The 23,087-nt window shown below is 43.4% G+C and overlaps 1 protein-coding gene and 1 non-coding gene across 2 annotated transcripts; one reads left to right on the forward strand and one right to left on the reverse strand.

The window, feature by feature from the left end:
* Window positions 1-13,948: 13,948 nt before the first annotated feature.
* On the reverse strand, window positions 13,949-15,271 carry GCNT3 (glucosaminyl (N-acetyl) transferase 3, mucin type). The gene has a single exon (XM_056130732.1). It carries the CDS (start codon window positions 15,269-15,271, stop codon window positions 13,949-13,951), a length of 1,323 nt encoding a protein of 440 aa, XP_055986707.1.
* Window positions 15,272-18,012: 2,741 nt separating this feature from the next.
* On the forward strand, window positions 18,013-18,114 carry LOC130039034 (small nucleolar RNA U13). The gene has a single exon (XR_008794830.1). It is a non-coding gene; the product is annotated as a small nucleolar RNA U13 (small nucleolar RNA).
* Window positions 18,115-23,087: the final 4,973 nt, after the last annotated feature.

The following is a 23,087-nucleotide window of genomic DNA, read 5'->3' on the forward strand; positions in this document are numbered from 1 at the left end:
AACCCCACCAATGTGTACCCCCACCCTTCATAATTTCTACATAACTATGCTGTAAGGGGAGAGTGGGGACTATGAAGAAGATGAGGACTAGACTACAACTATGATAAGGACTATGGAGATGAGGATGATGGAACTATGATGACTGGGACTATGATCAAAACTATGACTACAATTGTGCTATGAGGGGAGAGATTGAACTACGCTGGGGAAGAGAGAAAAACAAACTGACTATGGACCAGCCTGGGGCCTTGTTTCTCTTTTCCCCTGGTCCTTCATCGTCCCTCACTGTGGGCTGGGCAGGGGAAAGGTTCTCGACCACCAAACGCTCAAGGCTTGGGAATGGGAGGAACTAAGAGCGTCTTATCCCTATTATTCTCCTCCTCAACTGTCTTCCCCAAACCTGGAGAATAGAATTAACAGTCTCCCATGTAACCCAGATTTCCATGGGGATCTTAGTCCCTTAGATGCCATGTAGACACTTTCTTTAACTTCTTTCCAAATATTGGTCTCTAAAGTCCCTTCATCTGGGAACCATGGGTTTATTTTATAAACTACTTTAAAGCAGGCCAGGAGTTGGTCTCAGGAAATGCGGTTTTCCAGGTCCCCTATTTTGTGGGAGAGATACTGAATCAAATCAATAAATGGCTTGGCCCATTCAGTCTGACTCTGATACACTGGAAGAGCCTGGGGAGGCCCAGATTCTGTCCCATCTTGGGGGAGAGGGGTTTAGCTAAGATTGTAACTCAAACTCCCAGCACCCTGAAAAATCTCCCACTCCCCTCTGAGTGGGGGGATATAGCTAGGACTTTTAAGTCCCCAGTACCCCGACAAATTGTTCTCCCACTCACCTCTGTAAGTGGGCGTCCACCTATGCAGTCCTTACCTTTAGATGCCCACCAGTTGGTGGTTCAGGCACAGGCACAGGGATGCCAACTGTGAATTTCCAAGAAAGGTGTGGGGGCACATGGGACTTGAGCATTCAGTGGCCGAGAACGATTCCCCTGTGCAGCCCATCGTGATGGGTGGACAAAGGACTGGGAAATGGAGAAACAAGTCCCCAGGATGGTCGGTAATCAGCTTATTTCCCTTTCCTCCCTAGTGTAGTCTGATCTCTCCCCTTACAGCAATCATAGTGGTAGTCGTAGTTTTGATCACAATCCCAGTTTCATCATCCTCGTCTCCATAGTCCTCGACTTCCAGTCACAGTTGTCATCTATTCCGCTTTTACCCCTTGAATATCCTGACACTGACCCTCAAATATATGATCATTTAATCTTGGATAATGGAACAAGTAATATGAAGTGGAGCAAAATAAGCCTCTTCCACAAGTGGTTCTGAGAAAACTGGGCAGCTACATGTAAAAGAAAAAAGAAATGAACTCAGGCCTCTTTCTAATACCATGCACAAAAGTCAGATCAAAAACGATTAAAGATTTCAGTACCATACCTGAATCCATTAGGTACATAAAAGAAAATATAGGCAGCACTCTCTATGACATTGAAGCTACAGGCATCTTCAAAGATGAAATACTCCTGACCAAGCAAGTGGAAGCAAAGATAAATAAATAGAACCACATTAAACTAAGAAGCTTCTGCACCTCGAAAGAAACATGACCAATATACAAATACAATTCACGAAATGAAAAAATTACTTACCCCACACCCATCTGATGAGGGGTTAATACCAAAGATATTTAAGGCACTAATAGAACATTACAAAAAAAAATCCAACCATCAAAAATGTGGAGAAGGAATGAACAGAAACTTCCTCAAAGAAGAAACACAAATCGCCAAAAGGCACATAAACAAAATGCTCCACACCACTAATCATCAGGGAGATGCAAATCAAAACAACAATGAGACATCATCTCACACCACGTTAAAATCAAGAACAACCAGTGCTGGTACAGATGCAGGAAGAAAAGAACTCGCATTCATTGTTGGTGGGAATGCTGACTGATCCAGCCTTTTTGAAAAACAAATATGGTCATTCCTTAAAAACCTAGAAACTGAGCTTCCATACAACCTAGCAATTACTGCTTTTGGAAATAAACCCTAAGGGCCCAAAATACAATGCAAAAAAGCCATCCACACTGCTGTGTTCACTGCAGCACTATTCACAATTACCAGACTCTGTAATCAGCCCACATGCCCAAGAACAGATGAGTGGATAAAGAAACTATGTCACATCTACACAACGGAATACTACATGGCCTTTAGGAAAAATTAAGACATAAAATTTGCTTATACATGGATAGACAGATGGATGGATGGATGAATGGATAGATGGATGGATGGACGGACGGATGAACATGTTGAATGTCATGTTGAGTGACATGAGTCAAGGGGAGAGGGGCAGACATAGAATGATTGCATCGTTTTGGGGATATAATAATAATAATAATAATAATAATGATACCTAAAAACAGTAGAAACAAAGGCTGGGAAGACTGCTCCATGGTTAAAACTTGTCCCAAGTGGAGGGCAGGAAGGGCATTTAGGACAGAGAAGGGACCAATATGACAATGATAGTTGGAAATGATCCCTCTGGACAAGAAGTGAGTGCTGAAAGGAGGTGAAGGATTAACCTTTCTGCCCCTATAGTGCAAACTATAATGCCCAAAAGGATAAACAGAGAGAGAGAGAGAGAGAGAGAGAGAGAGAGAGAGAGAGAGAGAAAAGTATCTGTTATAGAGGCAGACTGGAGGGCAGGGGATAGACTGAGGACATTGAGGGTAGGAAATGTGCACTGTGGAGAGATGAGTGTTGAGATATTGTATGACTGAAACCCAATAATGAACAACTTTGAAACTGTATGCCTCATGTGATTCAGTAAAAATAAATTCATTAAATTAAATTTTAAAAGATGGTGGTTGGTGCAGACAATCAGTTGACATTTTCCTAAGAAGACACATATATCCAAGAAGCACGTGAAACATTACCAACCATCATAGAAATGCAAGTAAAATCACAGTAAGATTTCACCTCACAACTGTTGGAATGGTTCTTGTTAGAAAGACAAGAAATAATAAGTGTTGTTAAGGACGAAGAGAAAGAAAAATGCTTGTGTGTATTGGTCAGAAGGTGATTGATACAACCACCATGAAGATGAAATAAAAATGCCTCAAAAAATTAAAAATACAGTTTTCATATGATCAATATGAAGCAATTCCACTTCTGGCTATTTATCGAAGAAAACAAGAACTAACTCAGAAAAGACATGTGCAACTTCGTGTTCACTGCAGCACTATTTACAAGAGCCAGAATATGGAAACAATCTAGTGTCCATCAATGAATGAAAAACTTACCTCTACATGCATGCACACTCACCCAGAGGCACAGTGAAATATTATTTAGCCATAAAAGGAAAGAAATCTAGGAACCAGAGCAATAATACAGTGGGTAGGCCTTGTACATGGATGACCCAGGTTCAATTTCCAGCATTCCATATGGTCCTCTGAACCCCTAGGCACAGAACCAGGAGTAAGCTCTGTGCACACCAGATGTGCCCCCACTCCCCGAAAAGAAAAAAAAAAGAAACAAACTATTACATCATAAAGTTGTATACCTGGCCTGGATTTGATGTTGTATTCCAGCTGTATGTCAATTTGGAAGGAAGGGAAGGAAGGAGAGAAGGAGGGAGGAAGGGAAAGCAGTCAGGGCCTTTGAAGATCGGCCTTGCAACACATGGTCACAAGTTCAGGCCCTGGTGCCACTACATGTGTGAAGCTTGATGTTGACAGCTCTGTAGTTTGTGTCTGGTAGCTCTGTTGTGTGTGATCTCCAGCACTGCAAAAGAATCCCAGCAGCTCCAGCAGACCTGCAACCAGGTGTGTGCCCCCTGGTGAGCACTGTGCAATACCACAGATAACGGAGAGCAAGCTGTAGCAAGCACTGTGGCTTGCATCAGCGTCTACAGCCCAGGGAAGGGGGAGGTTATGAAAAATAAACATAAGTATGACAGCAAAAGACATTTAAAACTGATTTGGGACTGAATTAAATCAAAAGTAAAGTATGCATGGATCAATAAAGAACTAATATTTTCCAAGAATAAAGTAAAATAAAACTGGCTTCATAATTGATAAAGAAGTTATTGTTTATCTTGTCATATAATATTGCTGGTCATTTTTTATTTATAAAAACAACGAGGATGAAGAAAATAAATGAAACAGTGTGCAGTGATTTAAGGAAATGTTATTTACATCAAAACATAAGAGCAAAAAGCATATTTAATTCATTACCTTCAATACAACTGCTACTGGTTTGTCCTTGATTCTTTTTAAAAAAGTGGACAGAGTAGGGCCAGGGAGATAGTACAGTGGGTAGCTCATTTGCCTTGCAGGTGGCAAATCCACTTATGGCCCCTTGAACTCCACCAGGAGTGATTCCTGAGTACAGAACAGGAGTAAGCCCTTATAATCGCTGGATGTGGCCCCACAAGGAAAATCAATAAGTAAAATAAAAGTGGACATAGAATGTATTTGTGTGAAAATATATATGGAATCATACAAATATAAAAGTGCAACATAAGCATATAAAAGCACATCTAATCCTAAACTCTTTTTGTTGTTGTTGTTTTTTCTTCCATTTTTTATAATTTTATTTATTAAATCACCATGGGAGCAGTTACAAAGCTTTCGGTCTAAGTCTCGGTCATATAATGAAACACCCGTACCTCCACCAGTGCCCATTCTCCACCACCAAAACCCCCATATACGCCCATCCCACACCCTCCCCCTACCTATGGGGCATATGATTTCCACATTACTCTCTATTTTGATCACATTCAATATTTCGACACCAGACCCACCATTATTATTTGAGATTTTACCCCAATACTCAGATCTGCTGAAAAGGCAACAGTAGACAATTTGTGTTCTATTGCTGGTAATGAATAACATGTGATGTCGCGTGGCTGCAGTAGGGCCATGTGATTTTGAAATTCCAAAATTTTAACACTTAAATCTGGAGGGATTTCTGCCAAAAGCCACTGGGTTTCGAGATTTGCTCCTGAGTCTCTGGGATCATGACCATTGAGCAGCTTGATCAGGAGCCAGAGAGGCCGTTCATGGGCGATGACTTGGGGTCTCATTGGGATGGGGAGGCCAGGACTGGCTCCACCCCCATCCTGTGAGGCCGAACAAGTTTCGTCACTGCGGGCCCAGACCTGACTGTCCAGTGGCCTCTGGAGGATGACAGCCACCGAGCCACCAAGGGGGAGCAGGCGGAGTGACAACACCCTTTCCCCCTTGCGTGGCCCAGCAACAGTAACCTATTGCAGGGTCCGGACGCATTTCTGCCAAAAGCCACTGGGTTTCGAGATTTGTTTCTGAGTCTCTGGGATCATGACCATTAAGCAGCTTGATCAGGAGCCAGAGAGGCCGTTCGTGGGCAATGACTTGGGGTCTCGTTGGGGTGGGGAGGACAGGACCGGCTCCACCCCCATCCCGTGAGGCCCAACAAGTTTCGTCACTGCGGGCCCAGACCTGACTGTCCAGTGGCCTCTGAAGGATGACAACCACTGGGCCACCAGGGGGAACAGGCCAAGGCACGAAACCTATTCCCACCTGGGTTGGCCTAGCACCGGTAACCTACTGCAGGGACCAGATGCATTTCTGCCAAAAGCCCCTGGGTTTCAAGATTTGTTTCTGAGTCTCTGGGATCATGGCCATTAAGCAGTTCAATCAGGAACCAGAGAGGCCATGCCTCCAATTATATAGCTGAGCTGGAGGTGATTTGTGGGTGTTTCCTACATACCTAACTTTTGGCTGTTTACTTTATTGGTAAACTTTGCCCCAAGTTTTCAGGGTCTGGCCAAAGGCACAGAAGCAATTTTGGGGTATCTGGAAGTCTGAAGGCACATCACCTGCTGATGCACTCGCCTCACAGGTACAGATTGACCTGCTGGCGGCACCATACCCCCCTAATCCTAAATTCTTAATATAACACTACACTTGAATTTTTGCCCACTCTCATTCCATAGTTGCATGACTTTTCCTCCACAGTGAAAGCTGTGCTCTTAACAATATAGGCATGTGTAACTCACACAGAGTTTCACCATTTTGTTATAACAAAGAAATATATTGAAGAGTTAAAGACTTATTTGCAATTCTAGTAGACTATGGATAGAGTCAAATGTGAAATTCATTATTTCCCCTTCTTTATTACATGGAAGGTAATAAATTATATGCACATTTCCATTCCTGTATTTTGATGTAATAACATGTAAGTCACTACATACTGTTCCATTTATCCTCTCTGTCCTCATTGTTGTGTGTGGGGGGGGGGGGCGGGGGTTATTTTTTTTTAACTGAATCACTGATAGACCCGTACAAAGCTGTTCATGATTAGGCTTCAGTCATATAGTGTTCCAACATCTATTTCTCCACCAGTGTACATTTCCAGCACCAGTGTCCCCCCAGTTTCCCTATCTCCCTCTCTCTCTCCCTTTCTCTCTCCCTCTCTCCCTCTCCCCCCCCCCCTCTCTCCTCACTCCCCCCATACCTTACATTGTGGTTTGCAATACAGATACTGAAAGATATTCCTTTATCTACTTTTAACACTCGGTTCTTGTCCAGCATGATCATTTCCAGCAATTATTGTCATACTGGTCCCTTCTCTATCTTATATACCCTCCACCCCACACACACACTTGTGGTATATTACAACCATTGTGTTGGTCATTTTTTAAATGGTGCCTTTTACCTTTTAGCACACTGAAAAATAAGAAAAAAATTTAAAAATGTATTAATCAAACCAACAATCAAATATCAAGCAAAAAATAAGCAAATGGGACTTACTTCAAAATAGGCTAGGGGGTATGGTGCCACCAGCAGGTCAGTCTGTACCTGTGAGGTAATTGCATCAGCAGCCTGATGGCACCGTCAGACTTTCAGATACCCCAAAATTGATGCTGTGCCTTTTGCCAGACCCCAAAAACTTGGGGCAAAGTTTACCAAGAAAGTAAACGGTCAAAAGTTAGGTATGTGGGAGAAACACCCACAAACCACCTCCAGCTCAGCTACAAAATTAGAGGCACGGCCTCTCTGGTTTCTGATTGAACTGCTTAATGGCCATGATCCCAGAGACTCAGAAACGAATCTCGGAACCCAAAGGCTTTTGGCAGAAATGCGTCCTGTTCCTGCGGTAGGTTACTGGTGCTGGGCCACTCCAGGTGGGAATAGGTTTTGTGCCATGGCCTGTTCCCCCTGGCTGCCCGGTGACTGCCATCCTCCAGAGGCCATTGGACAGTCAGGTTTGGGCCTGCAGTGACGAGACACGCGGTGCCTCACCAGATGGGGGTGGAATTGGCCCTTTCCTCCCCATCCCAACGAGACTCTGAGTTGCCGCCTACAAACAGCTTCTCTGGCTCCTGATCAAGCTGATTAATGGCCATGATCCCAGAGACTCAGAAACAAACCTCGAAACCCAGTGGCTTTTGGCAGAAATGCATCTGGACCGCATACAAGGTGGCTACTGCCTCAGAGCTTATTGGAAAGCCAGGTATGAGCCAGTGGTGACGGGGCAACTGCAGTCTCATGGGAAGGGGGCCATTACTGGCTTGTCCATCATGCCCTACCGAGGTCACGAGTTGCCCCCCACGAGCGGCTCTTCAGCACGGCCATGGCTCCAGAGACAAAAGGACTTAATCCAGAGCCCAGCAGCTTGTGGCAGAAAAGTGAATGGACCATTCATTAAACTATGGCGCCATGCCTCCCCGGGAGGGAAAGGATGTTGCTCCCTTCCGCCTTTTTCTCCTCCAGCAGCAGGGTGCCTGCCGTCTCAGAGTTTATAGGAAAGCCAGGTATGAGCCAGCAGTGACAGGGCAACTGCAGTCTCATGGGAGGGGGTTGGTACCGGCTCATCCTTCACGCCCTACCGAGGTCATGAGTTGCCACTTTAGCAGCTCTCTGGCACAGCCATAACACCAGATGCATAGAAAGCAATCTCATAACTATCTGGCTCTTTGCAGAAATCCAAAATCACGTGGCCACTATTGCAGCTGCGCAACATTATGTGACTCTCATAACCAGCTATAGAAAACAAAGTATTTCACAATGCCTTTAAAGCAATTCTGATTGTTGGTGGGGGGGGGGGGATTCTAAACAATAATGGTGCATCTTTTGTCGAAATAATGAATGTAATCAATGTAGAGAAGAGTTAAGTGGAAATCATCTGCCTCACAGGCATTGGTAGGGGTGGTAGGGGGGTTATATTGTGGTTCTTGGTGGTGAAAAATGAGTACTGGTGAAGAGAAAGGTGTTTGATCATTGTAATACGAGACTTAAGCCTGAAATCTTAGTAATTTTTCCCACAGTGATTCAACAAATAAATATAAGAAGAAAAAAAATAAATACAATTATGAAAAAAAAAAGTAAGGTGGAGTTCATGCCCAATTCAATCAGCTAATCAGTGGGTGAATAAATAGCAGTACTCCTACATAAAAAAAAAAATAGGCTAGTTGGGGTTGCAATGCTTGGGTCTAGCTAAAGCAAATGGGTCAGGAATTGGCCTCATGAGTGCTAGGAGATGGGTGTGGAAGATTGACCTTCTCTCTGCACTGGTACGTGTTCTACATATTAAACTTCTTGTGTAATATCTCTGTTAAAAATCAGATCCTGGGGGCTGGTGTGATAGCACAGCGGGTAGGGCATTTGCCTTGCATACAACCAACCAGGGTTCGATTCCCAGCATCCCATATGGTGCCCCGAGCACCGCCAGGAGTAATTCCTGAGTGCAGAGCCAGGAGTAACCCCTGTGCATTGCCGGTTGTGACCCAAAAAGAAAAAAAAATCAGATCCTGGTTTTCCCCTAGAAACCTCTCACAGCGTTTCCCATCTAGCTTCCAGACAAATCCTTCAAGTCATCCTGAAATCCATGATTCCCTGAATCAGTCAGTAAGTGTTTGCACAAAACCTTCCAGACAACTCCGTAACCCAACCACTTTCCATATGTCCACAGTTGCTGTCCTGATCGCAGCCCCCGGGTCAAGTTTAGTGTTTGGATTTTACCTCCAAAAAAAAAAAAACAGCTGCCTCCCTGCTTCTGCATTCACCTCCCAACACTTTTATTTTGACACAGCAGCTAGAGGCAACTGACAAAGGTGCTGGTGAGATGGTGTCAGTCCTGTGTTCAAAACTTCCCAGAGGTTTGCCATCTCTGAACCACAGGTATGAAGACATGTCCACATAAAGGCTTCCATGGGCCTCCTCAACATACTCTCTTCTCCCAGGTCAGTGCTTGTCTCCCATCTGCTTACACAAGCATCTTGCTTTCCACTGCATGGCAGACATCTATCATATTCTAGGACTTAAAAATCTTTCCCCTTGGCCAGGAGTGCTTTCCCCTCATATCCCTCCTAGATCATGCTTTCACCTCCTTCAATCACATATCAGCTTTACCTGGAAACTCTCCTGATCACGTACCTAAAATTCTATTTCCAATCTTTCCACCCCTCACTCTCCTCAGAACCGTAGCTCTTATCTCAATCTAATATACATAAATATTGTTTATTCACAGTGGCTTCCCACAACGAGGCAAACAACATGAGTAGAGAATTTTGTCCATATGTAGACAGCTATATTCCCAAGCAACAAGAACAATGCCTGGTAAAAGAGTTTACTATGTAGAGAAAGAATGAGTTATTTCATTGTTTACATTTCATGCAAGCGTCACAGAAATAAAGACATCATCATAATCTTTGTAATGAATGACTAAATGGAAGAAAACAGACCAAATCTTCACTTCAATCAGGTTCTGAAGGTAGGCATATATTTCACTGTAACCTCTACTTAATCTCTTACTCCTTGATCTTTCCCCAAATAAATTGTTATCTGTTTCCATACAGAGTTATCAACTACCTTTTTTCCTTTCTTTAAAAGAAATACTTTTACTCAGCTGAGAGAAAATATTACAATGAATTGAGTGTGCAACAACAACAAAAAGAGTTATAAGAATAATACACTCTAATGGTCTACAAAAAAAACTAACCAGGAAATTTAAACTGTAAGAGGTAAAACAAACAAAGTTGCTCAATGCATTCACGCAGTTTTCCTTTTAATAGAAAGGTTAAAGAAAGAGATATGGGGCTGGGGAGATAACTTAAAGGATTGGAGCTCTTACATAACGTGAGGTCCCAAATACTTTGTGTTTCCCTGAGCACCACCAGCTGGGGTATGGTGAACCTCAGTACCTCTTATCTTATAAGTGGGCCCAAGGAGTACCACATTGTTGGGCTGAATATACCTGGGAGTATCCCCAATTCCCCCACTTCTCCAGCACTGCTTGTATGGGTCCTACCCTCCAAGCCTACCCATGTCTCCCTCCCTTCTCCTCCCCACACACACATGCAGAGATTTAACTCCAGGAAAGGAAACTTCAATGAATGTGTTAGTTTAATTGTATGAATTCTAAAATAAACTAATGAGAGAAATTTGAGTCTTACATTATTACTCTGGGGTACTTCCTAGTTACCTCAAAAGATTTCTAGAGAAAATATCAAGATGTCTTCAACTCGTTCCCCCCCCCAAATTACACAACCACATTTTAGCTATTTTTTTTAGTTTCTGTAATTTATTTAGCTTATTCTTTCTATTTTATAAAAATTACTTGTTATTTCACACTAAACTATGTAAAGGAAATTGACTGTGAAGCCAACGCCCCAAAACCTTTGCTCAGAATTTGCACTTTTTCAAATTTTGCACCTTTGCACTCAGGGAAGCTTTCCTGCCTGGCCATAGGTCAGTTTACAATCAATAATGCCGGGAGCAGATCTTCCCGGACTCGGCTGTCCACCATTGCTCATTCATCTCAGGTGCTGGATGCAGTGAGTGGAGCCAAGAGGACTCAGTACTACAAGGCAGGAAAATTGGTGGTGGCCGTGCCCATCTCCATGGTAGTGTGATCGTTTAAACACTTTATTTTATTAAAGCACTGTTATTTATAAAGATAGTCATAATTGCACCAATAGAATAATACAAGAAAAAACCTCCAACCCCATCAAAAACATGGGGAGAAGAAATGAACAGAAACTTCCTAAAAAAAGAAATACAAATGGCCAAACGGCACATGAAAAAAATGCTCCAACATTGCTAGTCATCAGGGAGATGCAGATCAAAACAACAATGAGATATCATTTCACACCTCAGAGACTGGCACACATTCAAAAGAACAAAAGCAACCAGTGCTGGTGTGGATGTGGGAAGAAAGAGACGCTCTTTAATTGTTGGTCGGAATACCAACTGATCCAGCCTTTTTGGAAAACAATATGAACAGTCCTTCAAAAACTAGAAATTGAGCTCTCATACGACCCTGCAATACAACTTCTGGGAATATATCCCTAGGATGCAAAAAAGCACAGCTAGAAATGGCATCTGCACCTGTATGTTTATTGCAGCACTACTCACAATAGCCAGAAACTGGAAACAACCAGAGTGCCTGAGAACAGACGATTGGTTAAAGAAACTTTGGTACATCTACACACTGGAATACTATGCAGCTGTTAGGAGGGATGAAGTCATGAAATTTGCTTATAAGTGGATAGACATGAAGAGTATCATGCTAAGTGAAGTGAGTCAGAAAGAGAGGGCCAGATATAGAAGGACTGCACTCATTTGTGGAGTATAAAATAACACGAGACTGACACCCAAGGACGGTAGATACAAGGACCAGGAAGATTGCTCCATAGCTGTAAGCCTGCCTCAGAGGTGGGGGAAAGGGGGGGAGGGGAAGAAGGCAGCTGAAAGAGAAGGGATTGCTAAGAAAATGATGGCTGGAGGAATCAGTTGGGATGGGAGATGTGTGCTGAAAGTAGATAAAGGAGCAAGCATGATAACCTCTCAGTGTCTGTATTGCAAACCATAATGCCCAAAAGTAGAGAGAGAGTTCGGGGAATATTGTTTGCCATGGAGGCAAGGGGAGGTTGGGAAAGGGGGGGTATACTGGGGACATTGGTGGTGGGGAATGTGCACTGGTGGAGGGATGGGTGTTTGATCATTGTGTGACTGTAACTCAAACATGAAAGCTTGTAACTGTATCTCACAGTGATTCAATAAAAAAATAAATTTTAAAGAAAAGATAGTCATAATTGGGTTTAAGATATATAATGTTCCAGCACCGATCCAGCCACCAGTGTCAACTTCCCTCCACCAGTGTTCCCAAGTTCCCTCTCCTACCCAGCACTCCAGACTTCCGTCTTGACTGGAACCTTTCTAAGTTTGGTTTTTAAAATTTAGGTCTTATGATTTAAATGTTATTGACTCAGTGTTATTGACTCACTGTAATTACTTGATGAACTAAGTAGCTAAACCAGCAATGTGACTTTATAAAAAAAACAACTGTTCATAAACGGAAAATCCTCTATCAGTCAAAGTGTTATCAGGTCCTAACATGTATTCTGACCTGATATGTTAGGTTGACTATGAGTTGGAGTTTGATCAATTGAATCACAATCAGAAGAGACACAGTAATGATACCATAACACAGATGAAATTTGAAAAATCAATTTGTATTCTTTTATAGAGCATAATGTATGGAGGAGGGCATCATAACATATACAAAGAACACTGCATTGGAGCCCAAGAGATGACAGTGAGTAGGGCATTTGTTTTGCACATTTCTGACCCAGGTTCAATTCCCTACACCTGGTATGGTCTCTGCACCTGCCAGGAGACAGCCCTGAGTATAGAGCTAAGAGTAAGCCCTAAGCATGGTTGGATGTCTCCTCAAACAAACAAACAACAACAACCAATAAAAGTGCTGCCTTTTTATTTATGATTCCTTGCTCATTATAATAAACTGTGACTAGTGACCAGTTAGTTACCTTCCAATTGTCTGAAAATCATTTTTGAAATTTCAGAAAGAAAACTGTCCTGCTGGATAACACTGGGAAGAAACACATACACATGCACACATATACACACATACACACTTGTCTTCCCATGGGAAATGTCTTAAGTCACAAAGTCACAAATGCATGTCTATTCCATTCACATGCTTAATTAAATAAACAGAGTTTTCAACCAGACCTCCTGGTTTAGCTTAATAGTAGTAGTTTATTTTACTACTTCCCCCAATTTGTTTCCCTACAGCCAGCACCACCCTCCTACACACACACACACACACTAAAACATGTTAGATAAGAAATGAATGATGATAAGAGATGTTGTTTAGACAAGATATTACATGGTGACCTTTCCTAAATGGCTACTATAGGACTTTAAGCTTTGGCTTTGAAGCTGGAAAATTAATACTACAGTTTCCCCACAGCACATAGTAAAATTGAACAAATCCCTCTACCTTTTTCTTTAGACAGAAGTCATGAATTTAATAATGTGGCAGGTTTTCAAAATCAAAAGTTCTTTTGGACTTGTTTTTCATGCAGCCAGCTAAGGCCACTGTGATATAATGGGAGGATTATCTTGCCAGCCAGAAGGATTTTAAATGTCACCAACAGTTATGAGACAAGGCCACACTGTTCAAAACCAACTTTATTAGACAAAAAAGTAGAGGTAGGATTTTTAATCTGGCCAGTTATTTTTAAGTTAATAATACAAAAGAAAGGCTCTCTTTCCATCAAAATTCCCCTACCTACCACCAAGCTTATAATTCTTTGGAATGGCGACTCCATCAAGTGGTAAAACCGGGAGCAAGCAAGAAATTAAAATCCCAGATTCCCAGACATCCACGCCTCTCCCCAGATTTGAAGTTCATTCTGAGAAAAAGCCAGTGGCAAGAAGTGTTGGGGAGGAACAGTCAACTGTTAACCCAGGGCAGCGACATGAAGACAGTAAGTTACTTACCCACACGCTGAGAGCAGCCCCCAACCTTGGGGGTTGCTGTGGATCCCAGAGCCCTGGCTTCCCACCTTCACCCCACCCCTAACAGTCCCAGCCCATCAGGGGCATATGTTCCCTTCTTCCTGACTTACAGAGTACCATTCTTTCATTGTCTTAAAGATCAGTTCTGTAGATAGCCTTATGCCGTAGGTACTCTTCTAAACACTGAAGAGCATTATCATCCACCTTTGGGTCAAACTTGTTGGCGAACAGGTGATGGTTCTGGAGCATCCAGTGCAGGTCCCCAGCCCCATAAATACAAATGGCGCGCTGATGGATTCCAGAGCAAGGTTCATAAGGTGCCCCCATGCTGATGTTGCCTTCATGGTTCTGCCACTTAACCAGCCGGGCAATCGCAGCCATGTCTGAGATGTGAAACTTGGAGTGATAGGGGACAGAGCCAGGCATCCAGGGTGCACGCTGAAGGGTAGCCCAGAGGTGTTCATCAGGGCTGTACGTGTCTTTTGCCCATTCAATTAGTCTTCGGGATTTAGGGTTCTCTAAGACTTGTTGGACAAAGGCCCGAGAAGCCACCATATAAGCATTCCCTGTAAACATGGGCAAATTTTCAGGGGGTGGGTCCTTCAGCTTGTTGGTTTGGTACAAGCTGTCTGTCACCTCAAAGTGATATCTCCAGCGATTTTTTTTGTACTCACTAGGTATTTCTGACTCCATGCTGTTCTTCCCTTTCAATATCTTGAGGGCCAGGACCATCTCTGCGTTGGTCTTTATAGGAAAGTCTGTCCCACATGTGTTCAGGAAGTACTTCCATGGCACGGGGCTCTTCAGCAAGTCTTCCATACAATTCAAGTCAGCCTGTACCCTGGACCAGGAGGCGTAAACCACCCGAACTAACTTACTGGCCAAGAAGACATTGGGGAAGCAAGAAATTATTGCTTTGACTGCCTGTTTGTAGGTTTCTGATGACTTCTCATCCACGTGCACACAATATATGTTCTGCGGGACATACACAGCTCGCAGCAGCCTTTCAAAGTTCTCAATCTTCTCATGGATCACCATAGAATATGCAATAGGGAAGTCTAACTCTTCTTTGCTCAGTGGGAACTCCATGAACTTCCTGTTGGCCTTAAATTGCTTACAATCTTTGGTCATGTTGATGTAATCAGTGTCTGTAAGAGGCACCCGCTTCTTCTTCATCTCCAGGTTGTTCAGAAGAGCTTCGATCACTGCATCCTGGTCTCCTCGGATAATTCTAGAACAGTTAATAGATCTTTGTGCTGGCAGTTTCAAGGAGTTGTACAAGCTGTCCCTACAGTATCGGCTTTGAAAGCCTGTGGAGTCCAGGTCCAGGGAACTAAAGTCACATTTCAATCGTAGAGTGAGTTTTAGAGTAACAATGGCCAGCAGAACATAGCAGCACAGGGCCCACAGATAATGCTGCCGGCAGACTTTCTTCTTCCACCAAATCATCTTCATGGAGTGAGTTTGGCCTTGGAATAGGAGGAGGAGGGTGGAATCCTTGAATAGAACAAAACACCTTCAATTACAAAAAGTCTCCAAAAAAGCTCCAAGGAACATCGGATTCAGCTCCAACATGATGACAACATATTTCTTCTCTAAACAATATCTTTTTCAAAACTGACTTAAGGGCTCCCCTATACCTGGTTTTCAGATAGAAGCCTATAAACTGACCCTGCAAACTAGCTGATAACGTCTGGGTGAACAGTTTCACCTCCACTGTAGCAGAAGGACAAGAAAGCCTGCTGACATAGAGGAGTAATAACTCTGAGGAAGTCCCACCCTTCCTCATTCTTTCCTCCACCCCTTACCACTGTGTTTCAAACATAGCTCTTATCTGGGCCATAGAAATTTCGATTGACTTAAAGAAGAAAAAAAAAATCCTTCGTATCCACACTCCCTGCATCGGTTCCAGAAATCCAAAGGTCCTTTTAAAAGAAAGATTTCTTGTTCTTACTTTGAACGTTACTAGGGTGTTTACACTACATATAGTCATTGGTTAGGTGTGATATGTAGCTTCCTTTCATAAAAGTAAAATCCTTCAGGACTTGGAAGGGAGGAGGCTCAGTGAGAGAGTATGTGTTTTGCATGTATGAGGCTCTGGATTCAATCTTTGAAAACACTTAACCCATCTCAAATAAATTATAAAAGGATTTTTAAATTACTGAAAAGGAGGAAAGAAAAAATGTACTGTAATATTTCATATAGAGAACTTCTGGTCTCTATAAATGTAATCTACACACAGTGGACTGGAGAGATAGTACAGGGGTGACGTACTTGCCTTGCATGCAGCCGACCTGCGTTCGGCATCTCTATGGTCCCCAACCCCTGCCAGGTGTAAATGTAGATCCAGGAGTAACTCCCTGAGCATTGCCGGGTGTGACCAAAACTTAAAAAAAATTTAAAAAGGAAAAAAGGATAAGAAACACACAAGAGCCCAGTTTATACAATAATGGGTGCATTCTCTGTACTGGAAGTATTTCCTCATATTGTCTTTTTAATCTGCACAGATTAACAAGAAATGAGCTTTTCCCTTTAGAAAAACAAAAACGAAATAACTTGCCAATTATCATATAGGTTATAAGAAGAAAACCTGGGACTCCTCACTCTTCTCCTTCATTCTGTAAGCCTAGAAACTTGTCCCTAAAGAGAACGGAGAGATAGTACCAGTAGGTAGGGAAGGCATCTTGCATGCAGCCCACCCGGATTCAATCCTCGACATCCCATATGGCCAGGAGTAAGTCCTGAACAACACACCCAGTGTGGCCCAAAAACCAAAAAAAGAAAAAAGAAGAGACTTATCCCCCCAAACCACAATTACACAGCTATACAATACAGAGTATCAAAAACCATAAGAGAAAAACAACCCTGAAAGAAGAGAAACAAAATGTGAGCCAGCTGTCCTCTTTCTAAGCATCTGTCTCCTGGGTGACAATCCTCATAGGAATTTAAAGGAAAGGGGGGAATGAAGGAAATTCTCACCTTTGTTTCTTTCCTGATTATGGAAAAGGTCCTATTAAGATGTGATTCTCTTTCCAAGGGAAGACTGAGTGGGTTCCAAGGAAGCAAATATGATCACCATATCCCCTGATATCCTTTTAGTCCTTCCGAAATAGGATTTCTGAGAGGCACAAGGCATCCATTTAGGGCTCAGAGCACAGACTCAGGCTCCTCCAAAGTCACTTCAGAGCAGAGAGCAGCAGTGGCTGTTGTTCACCTTTGGTTTCTTGCCCTTGGTGAAGCGGACAAGCTTTGATGTCTCCTGCAGAAGGAAAGTCTAAAGGATGCTGAGTGAGGCAGGAAAAACTGCAGTCAACGGAGAAGGCAGAAGCAACCCAGGCCCTCCACTGTGTTTGTCACCCTGCTCTTCTGATCCAAACCAATCACAAAGTCAGGCACATCAGGTCTGCCCCACCAGGTGGAGTATCTCTGGGGTGTGGCCCAGGAGCCTTTCAGTACTGACTGCAGACTATTTAAAGAAAAACAAGGAAACAAATGAACCAAAAAAAAAAAAAAAGAAAGAACGAAAGAAAGAAAGAAAGAAACAGTCAATGCTCATCCAAGAACCAAAAAGTTCCTCCGCTTAACCAGGAACCATAGGAACTCACAGCTGTGTTCCTCCATGCTTCATTCCTCTTATTCTTCCTGATGATCACAAAAGCAAACTGATGCAAAATACACTTTAAGGACACCTATATTAATAGTATATATTAATATATGATAATATATTGATTATGTATATAATTACAGGGCCAGTAAGAGGGTATAGTAGCTAAGGAGCTTGCCTTGCACATGACTGACCTGGGTTTAATCCCCAGCACCTATATGGTCCCCCAAGCACTGCCAGGGTGATCCCTGTTTTAGGAGCAAGTCCTGAGCATCATCAGGTGTGGCCCCAAAATTTTATATATGCCCCAAATTTATATATATATATGATTATTTTTTGGTTTATAACCATGAACTGGGCTGGAGCGATAGCACAGCGGGTTGGATGTTTGCCTTGCACGCCTCAGACCCAGGTTCAATTTTTTCGTCCATCTTGGAGAGCCCGGCAAGCTACCGAGAGATCCCGCCGCACAGCAGAGCCTGGCAAGATCCCCATGGTGTATTCAATATGCCAAAAACAGTAGCAACAAGTCTCACAATGGAGACATTACTGGTACCCACTTAAACAACGGGAGGACTGTGCTACAGTGACAGTGCTACAGTGCTTATAAGCATGATGTTAGGTGTTTGCACATATGTGCGACATGTTCCTCCCTTAAATCTTGTTATACACTTGATACATTAACGACCTGACATGAAAAAAAACCATAGGGCTGGAGCGATAGCACAGCGGGTAGGGCGTCTGCCTTACACGCAGCCAACATGGCCGACCCAAGTTCGATTCCTCTGCCCCTCTCGGAGAGCCCGGCAAGCTACCGAGAGTATTCGATATGCCAGACACAGTAACAACAAAGTCTCCAATGGAGACGTTACTGGGCCCGGTGGAGCAAATCGATGATCAATGGGAGGGCCTCGAGCAAATATATATACATACACACACCATAGAGTCATATGTTCCCTATAAATAATATATTTATGCAGATTAGCATAGAAAATTTTAATACAAAGCTGGGTTTGTTTTGCAAATAGCAACTGCTGGGGGTGACTCACCTGCCTGTCCTTCGATGACTGGTATCACCTACATATTGTACATTTCGGTGGGTTTGCAGGCTGACCGCCCCCTCACAAGTCAGTGGCTGAAAGTGAATGGGGAGCTCTCAGGGCAGCAAGACCTTGAGAGTCCAGGGGTGATGTTGGCAGCACAGGGGAGGAGGCAGATCTGCAGAGCAGCTGCCAGCCCACCCCAGGGACTCTCCCCAGCTGCCGCTGGCCCGGGAGCAGCATTCCTGGCGGCCGGGTGGTGGAGGAACCACGTGTTTGATGCAGAGACGAGACCGAGAGGTTAAGTGAACAGCTGGGAAGGGGTAGGGATGACAAGGAGAAGGGTGCACAGTGTTGCTTGGTGAAGGAGCAGTTGTGGGAAGGAACCAGAGGTCTGGGGTGGGGATGCCCAGAGAGTCGAGAGTCACAGAGTTCGTGATTGGGAGGGGGTGCATGCACTGATCGCACACCTGAGAAACGGCAGCACTCTGCTCAACTGCCGCAGGGTCTCCCTGGAGGCAGGGAGGACCCCCACCCTGACCTACGCTGGCAGTCAGCCCTCTCCAGAGGCCTCGGAGTCAGCCTGGCAGCCCGACTGCACTAAGCACACTCAACTTGCGTTGACATGGCAATGCCCTGGCAGGAAGTCGATGGAAAGCCACAGGAAGTCCCGCCTCCAGCCCTGAGCTGAAGCTCTCTGTAGTGCCCCCTGTCGGGAGGGCGTGGTAGTAACAGTTAGGCTTGCAGAGACCCGAGAGCTGAAGAGAGGGCTTCAATCCCAAGGTGTAACATCATTACAGAGCTGAGCTGGGGAAAGAGAGGGTGGGTTCCTCCACCAGTTGTTCACAGGGTCCCCCATACAGCGCAAGGATTTCAGGTCACTGCTACCTGACACTTGCTCTGCCTGTTGCTAAATTCGGTGGTGGCAGGTCAAGGGAAGGGATGGTGGAAGGGGCGGAGGAAGGGCATGTGTCCATGTCCACTTCGTCTGATTCCATTCCACCACCTTGGTCTTCCACCAGTTCCAGCCCATCACATCTGAGTGACGTTTGAGCTGTGATGTTATGAAACTTATTTTGAATAGAGACTAAACATGCATGTGCATGAATCTGGAGAAAACTCCAATTTCTTGAAATCTGACTTTTGTTTGATGATTCCCTCGAAGTCCTGTTTTTGATTTTAAAAAAAATGACAAATGCACATCTGGGTCTCACGGTAAAGGGAACGCATTTTGAATATTTTTAAAGTGATTGGAACAGCCATCCACTATGATGAAATATATGCCAATATGCTTTTAAGAAATTATGGATATATTTTGTTAATAAGTATTAAAGACCAGAGCCATAGTGCAGCAGGTAGGGCACATACTTTGACAGTGGGGTGGGGGTGGGAGGGAGAGACAGACTCTTCTGTGCCTCTGTCATGCAACTAAAGGTCAGGGGAGTTGCTGCAAGTCTTGGAAACTTTAAAAAGGCAGGTTATTTTAAGTTGGGAGAAGTTCTAGAGGCTGAAAAAGAACTCCTACTTGTATCTGAGTCATTTGCACATTTCCTAACCAAAGAAGAATCACTGCTCCCTCTATTTATTTTATGACCGAAGAGTATAATTTAGGGGTTATAGTCCATTCATATACTGCTTATCAATGAATTTGTCCTCCCTTTCTGAGAAATTGAAACTGTCCTCCCGTTGTTCATCGATTTGCTCTGTCCTCCCATCGTTCATCGATTTGCTCGAGCGGGCACCAGTAACATCTCACAACAAAATGTGAGACTTGTTGTTATTGTTTTTGGCATATTGAATACCTCACGAGTAGCTTGCCAGGCTTTGCCCTATGGGCAAGATACTCTTGGTAGCTTGCCGGGCTCTCCGAGCGGTGCGGAGTAATCCAACTCAGGTCGGCCATGTTGGTTGCATGCAAGGCAAATGCCCTACCCGCTGTGCTATCACTCCAGCCCTTCACTATGAGTAAACTGTTAAAATGCTATATCCACCATATACAGGAGATCTTCCCCTACTCCCTTCTTAAGGCCTCAGTTTCTTTAGCACAGGAAAAAATATTGCAGATCCACCATATTTATAAATATCTGTGAAATTGGTAGCCATGCAAATTCTCCATGTTATTGATCTGTTTTTCTTTTTTTTCCTGCCTTATAGCTTTATTCTTTATGTTCATTTTTTATTAGATGATTTTTTTTGCTAGTTTGTGGATGCCTTTTTTAAACTACCCTTTAAGCCTAAAAAGAATCCAAGAGAGCGAAGAATTTTGCCCCTGCACCTATTATGTGAAGGAGTCAGGATTTATACTGTCTTTAGGGCTATAAGAACTTTCCATTCAAGGGCTGCAGGGATAGCACAAGAGCCAAGGTTCTTGCTTTGCTGGAATCTCTGGGAGAGACCCCTGAGTACAGAGCCAGAAGCAGCACCTGAGCATCACTGGGCTTGACTCAAACACTGTTTCCCTATCCCTACGCCATCCCTTCCATTTTGTACATTTCCTTGTGAAGACTTTCTACTTGCAAGATGCCATTATAGTCAGATAGACAGGGGAGCTGGTAACAATTTAGGAAAGTTTAGGAAATAATTAAACTAAGAAGAAATTGCTTACCCTGAAGTAGTCCAAAGGCATGAAAGGCACATCCTTTGAGATGCAAATAAACTAAACTTGACATAGATGGAGAAACTGAGGCACAACCTAGAGAACTGTGGGCATTTTCAAAAAAGGAAAAGCCACAGAAGACTGCAAAGGTTGGGATAAGAATATGAAAGGAACATCAAGTCCAAGACTTGTCCCTGTGAAAACACCCAGATTAGCATTTTTTTAATTTGTTTTTGGACCATACCTAGTGATGCTCTGGGGTTACTCCTGGCTCTGCACTCAGGAATTATTCCTGTGAGGAGTCAGAAGATCATATGGGATGCTAGGGATCGAACCTGGGTCATGTGCATGCAAGACAAATGCCCTACATGCTGTACTACCTCTTCAGACCCCAGATTAACTTTTATGTATGTAGAGAACTCCATACCAAGATAATTTGAATAAATTGTTTCTAACCTTCTCCCAAAAGCAATTCTAGGATTTTTTCACTCTGGAGAAGCCTATATTCTCTCTCTTTAAATGTAGGAGTACTTCTATTTATTCAGTCACTGATTAAGCTGATTGAAGCAGGCATGAACTCCGCATTACTTTTTAAAAAGTTTTAAAAATTTTTCATAAAGTTGTTCACAATAATTGTTTACATTAAATTTTTCAACATTCAATAAAGACTAGTAAGAAGAAGCTGCTAAAATCTGAGGGCTGGGAAGAATAGAGACATTACTGGTGCTGGCTTGAGTAAATCAATGAACAACAGGATGACAGTGATACAGTGAAATATTTCAACACCATTCCATCACGATTGCACCTTTTCACCACCACTACTTTGAATCTTCCTACCACCATGCCAGCCTGCCCTTAGGAAGATGCTGAATAATTTATTTTGTATTGTTTACCATGAATAGTATGAGGTGTCACGCAGCCATGAAAGTGGCTGCGCATTCTTGGAATCCTAAAATTTTTAAATATTTGGGGTATGGAGGTATTTCTGTGACATGCTGCTCTCTTCCAAGAGGGCATTTGTTAGTCTCTGAATCATGGCTGTTAATGAGCTTAAATGGCACCCAGAGACAGTTTTTGGGTGAAACTGCCAGGAAACCGGGAGGGTGGGGAGACGGAGGGGAGGTCAGGTCACCTATCCTTGACTCCGTAAAACCTGGAGCTTTCAGTGACAGGTCTCATATACCTGGGATTTTTTACCTGTCCAGATTTTATACCTGTCCAGATCCAAAAAGTAACAACTAGATTAGCACCCTGATAGGATTAAGAAAGATTAAACTGCCTGAGCACTGTAGTCTGAGATCTATAGTGAGATGTACCCAGGAGAGTCACCCTTCAAGCTTACTGTGTCCATACAAAATAACTAATATTAAGAAGTAGAATTAAGATGTTAATTAAGATGTTAATTAAGTTATTGGACTAAGGAAAGGAGAAAAAACCCTTAAGTGTCATTTAACCCTTGGGTTGATCCCCTAGCTGCAGGGGGTCAGGAAGGGCTTTCATATGTTGATTGTGCTACCACCAAGGTGGGAAGTTGGTGAGAGAGGAGAGAGAGACTAAGGTAGTGAGTGGGGGCGCAGAGAATTGAGCGAGGGAGATGGTGTGAGACTGGAATGGGGGGCTTAGTGAGACTGGAACATTGTGAGCATGGGGAGAATAGAATAAACGGCAACTGATCACTAACCAGTTTGGCCCGTGTTTCCTCCTTCATCCACCCATGGCATCAACCATCCAGGGTGGAGAAGTGGCCCGAGACCACCGAACACAGGCAGTGAGAGAGAGAGAGAGACACAGGATTCCTAGTTGTTTAATGATTACACATTCTATGTCTGTCCCTTCCCTCTGACTCATTTCACTCAGCATGATACTCCATGTCCATCCATGTAAATGCAAATTTCACTATCACTATCACTATCACCCTGTTGTTCATTGATTTGCTCAAGAGGGCACTAGTAACATCTCCATTTGTCCCTGTCATGTGCCAGTGTAGCCCGATGGCATATTGGGGGCTCTTTCAGGGTCAGGGGAATGAGG

Source organism: Sorex fumeus, unplaced genomic scaffold, assembly GCF_029834395.1.
Source record: "Sorex fumeus unplaced genomic scaffold, SorFum_2.1 ptg000081l, whole genome shotgun sequence".
NCBI classification, from domain to species: Eukaryota; Metazoa; Chordata; class Mammalia; order Eulipotyphla; family Soricidae; genus Sorex; species Sorex fumeus.

Excerpts from the sequence above, each read along its gene's own strand:
- GCNT3 (XM_056130732.1), bottom strand. The coding sequence starts at position 15,271 with ATGAAGATGATTTGGTGGAAGAAGAAAGTCTGCCGGCAGCATTATCTG.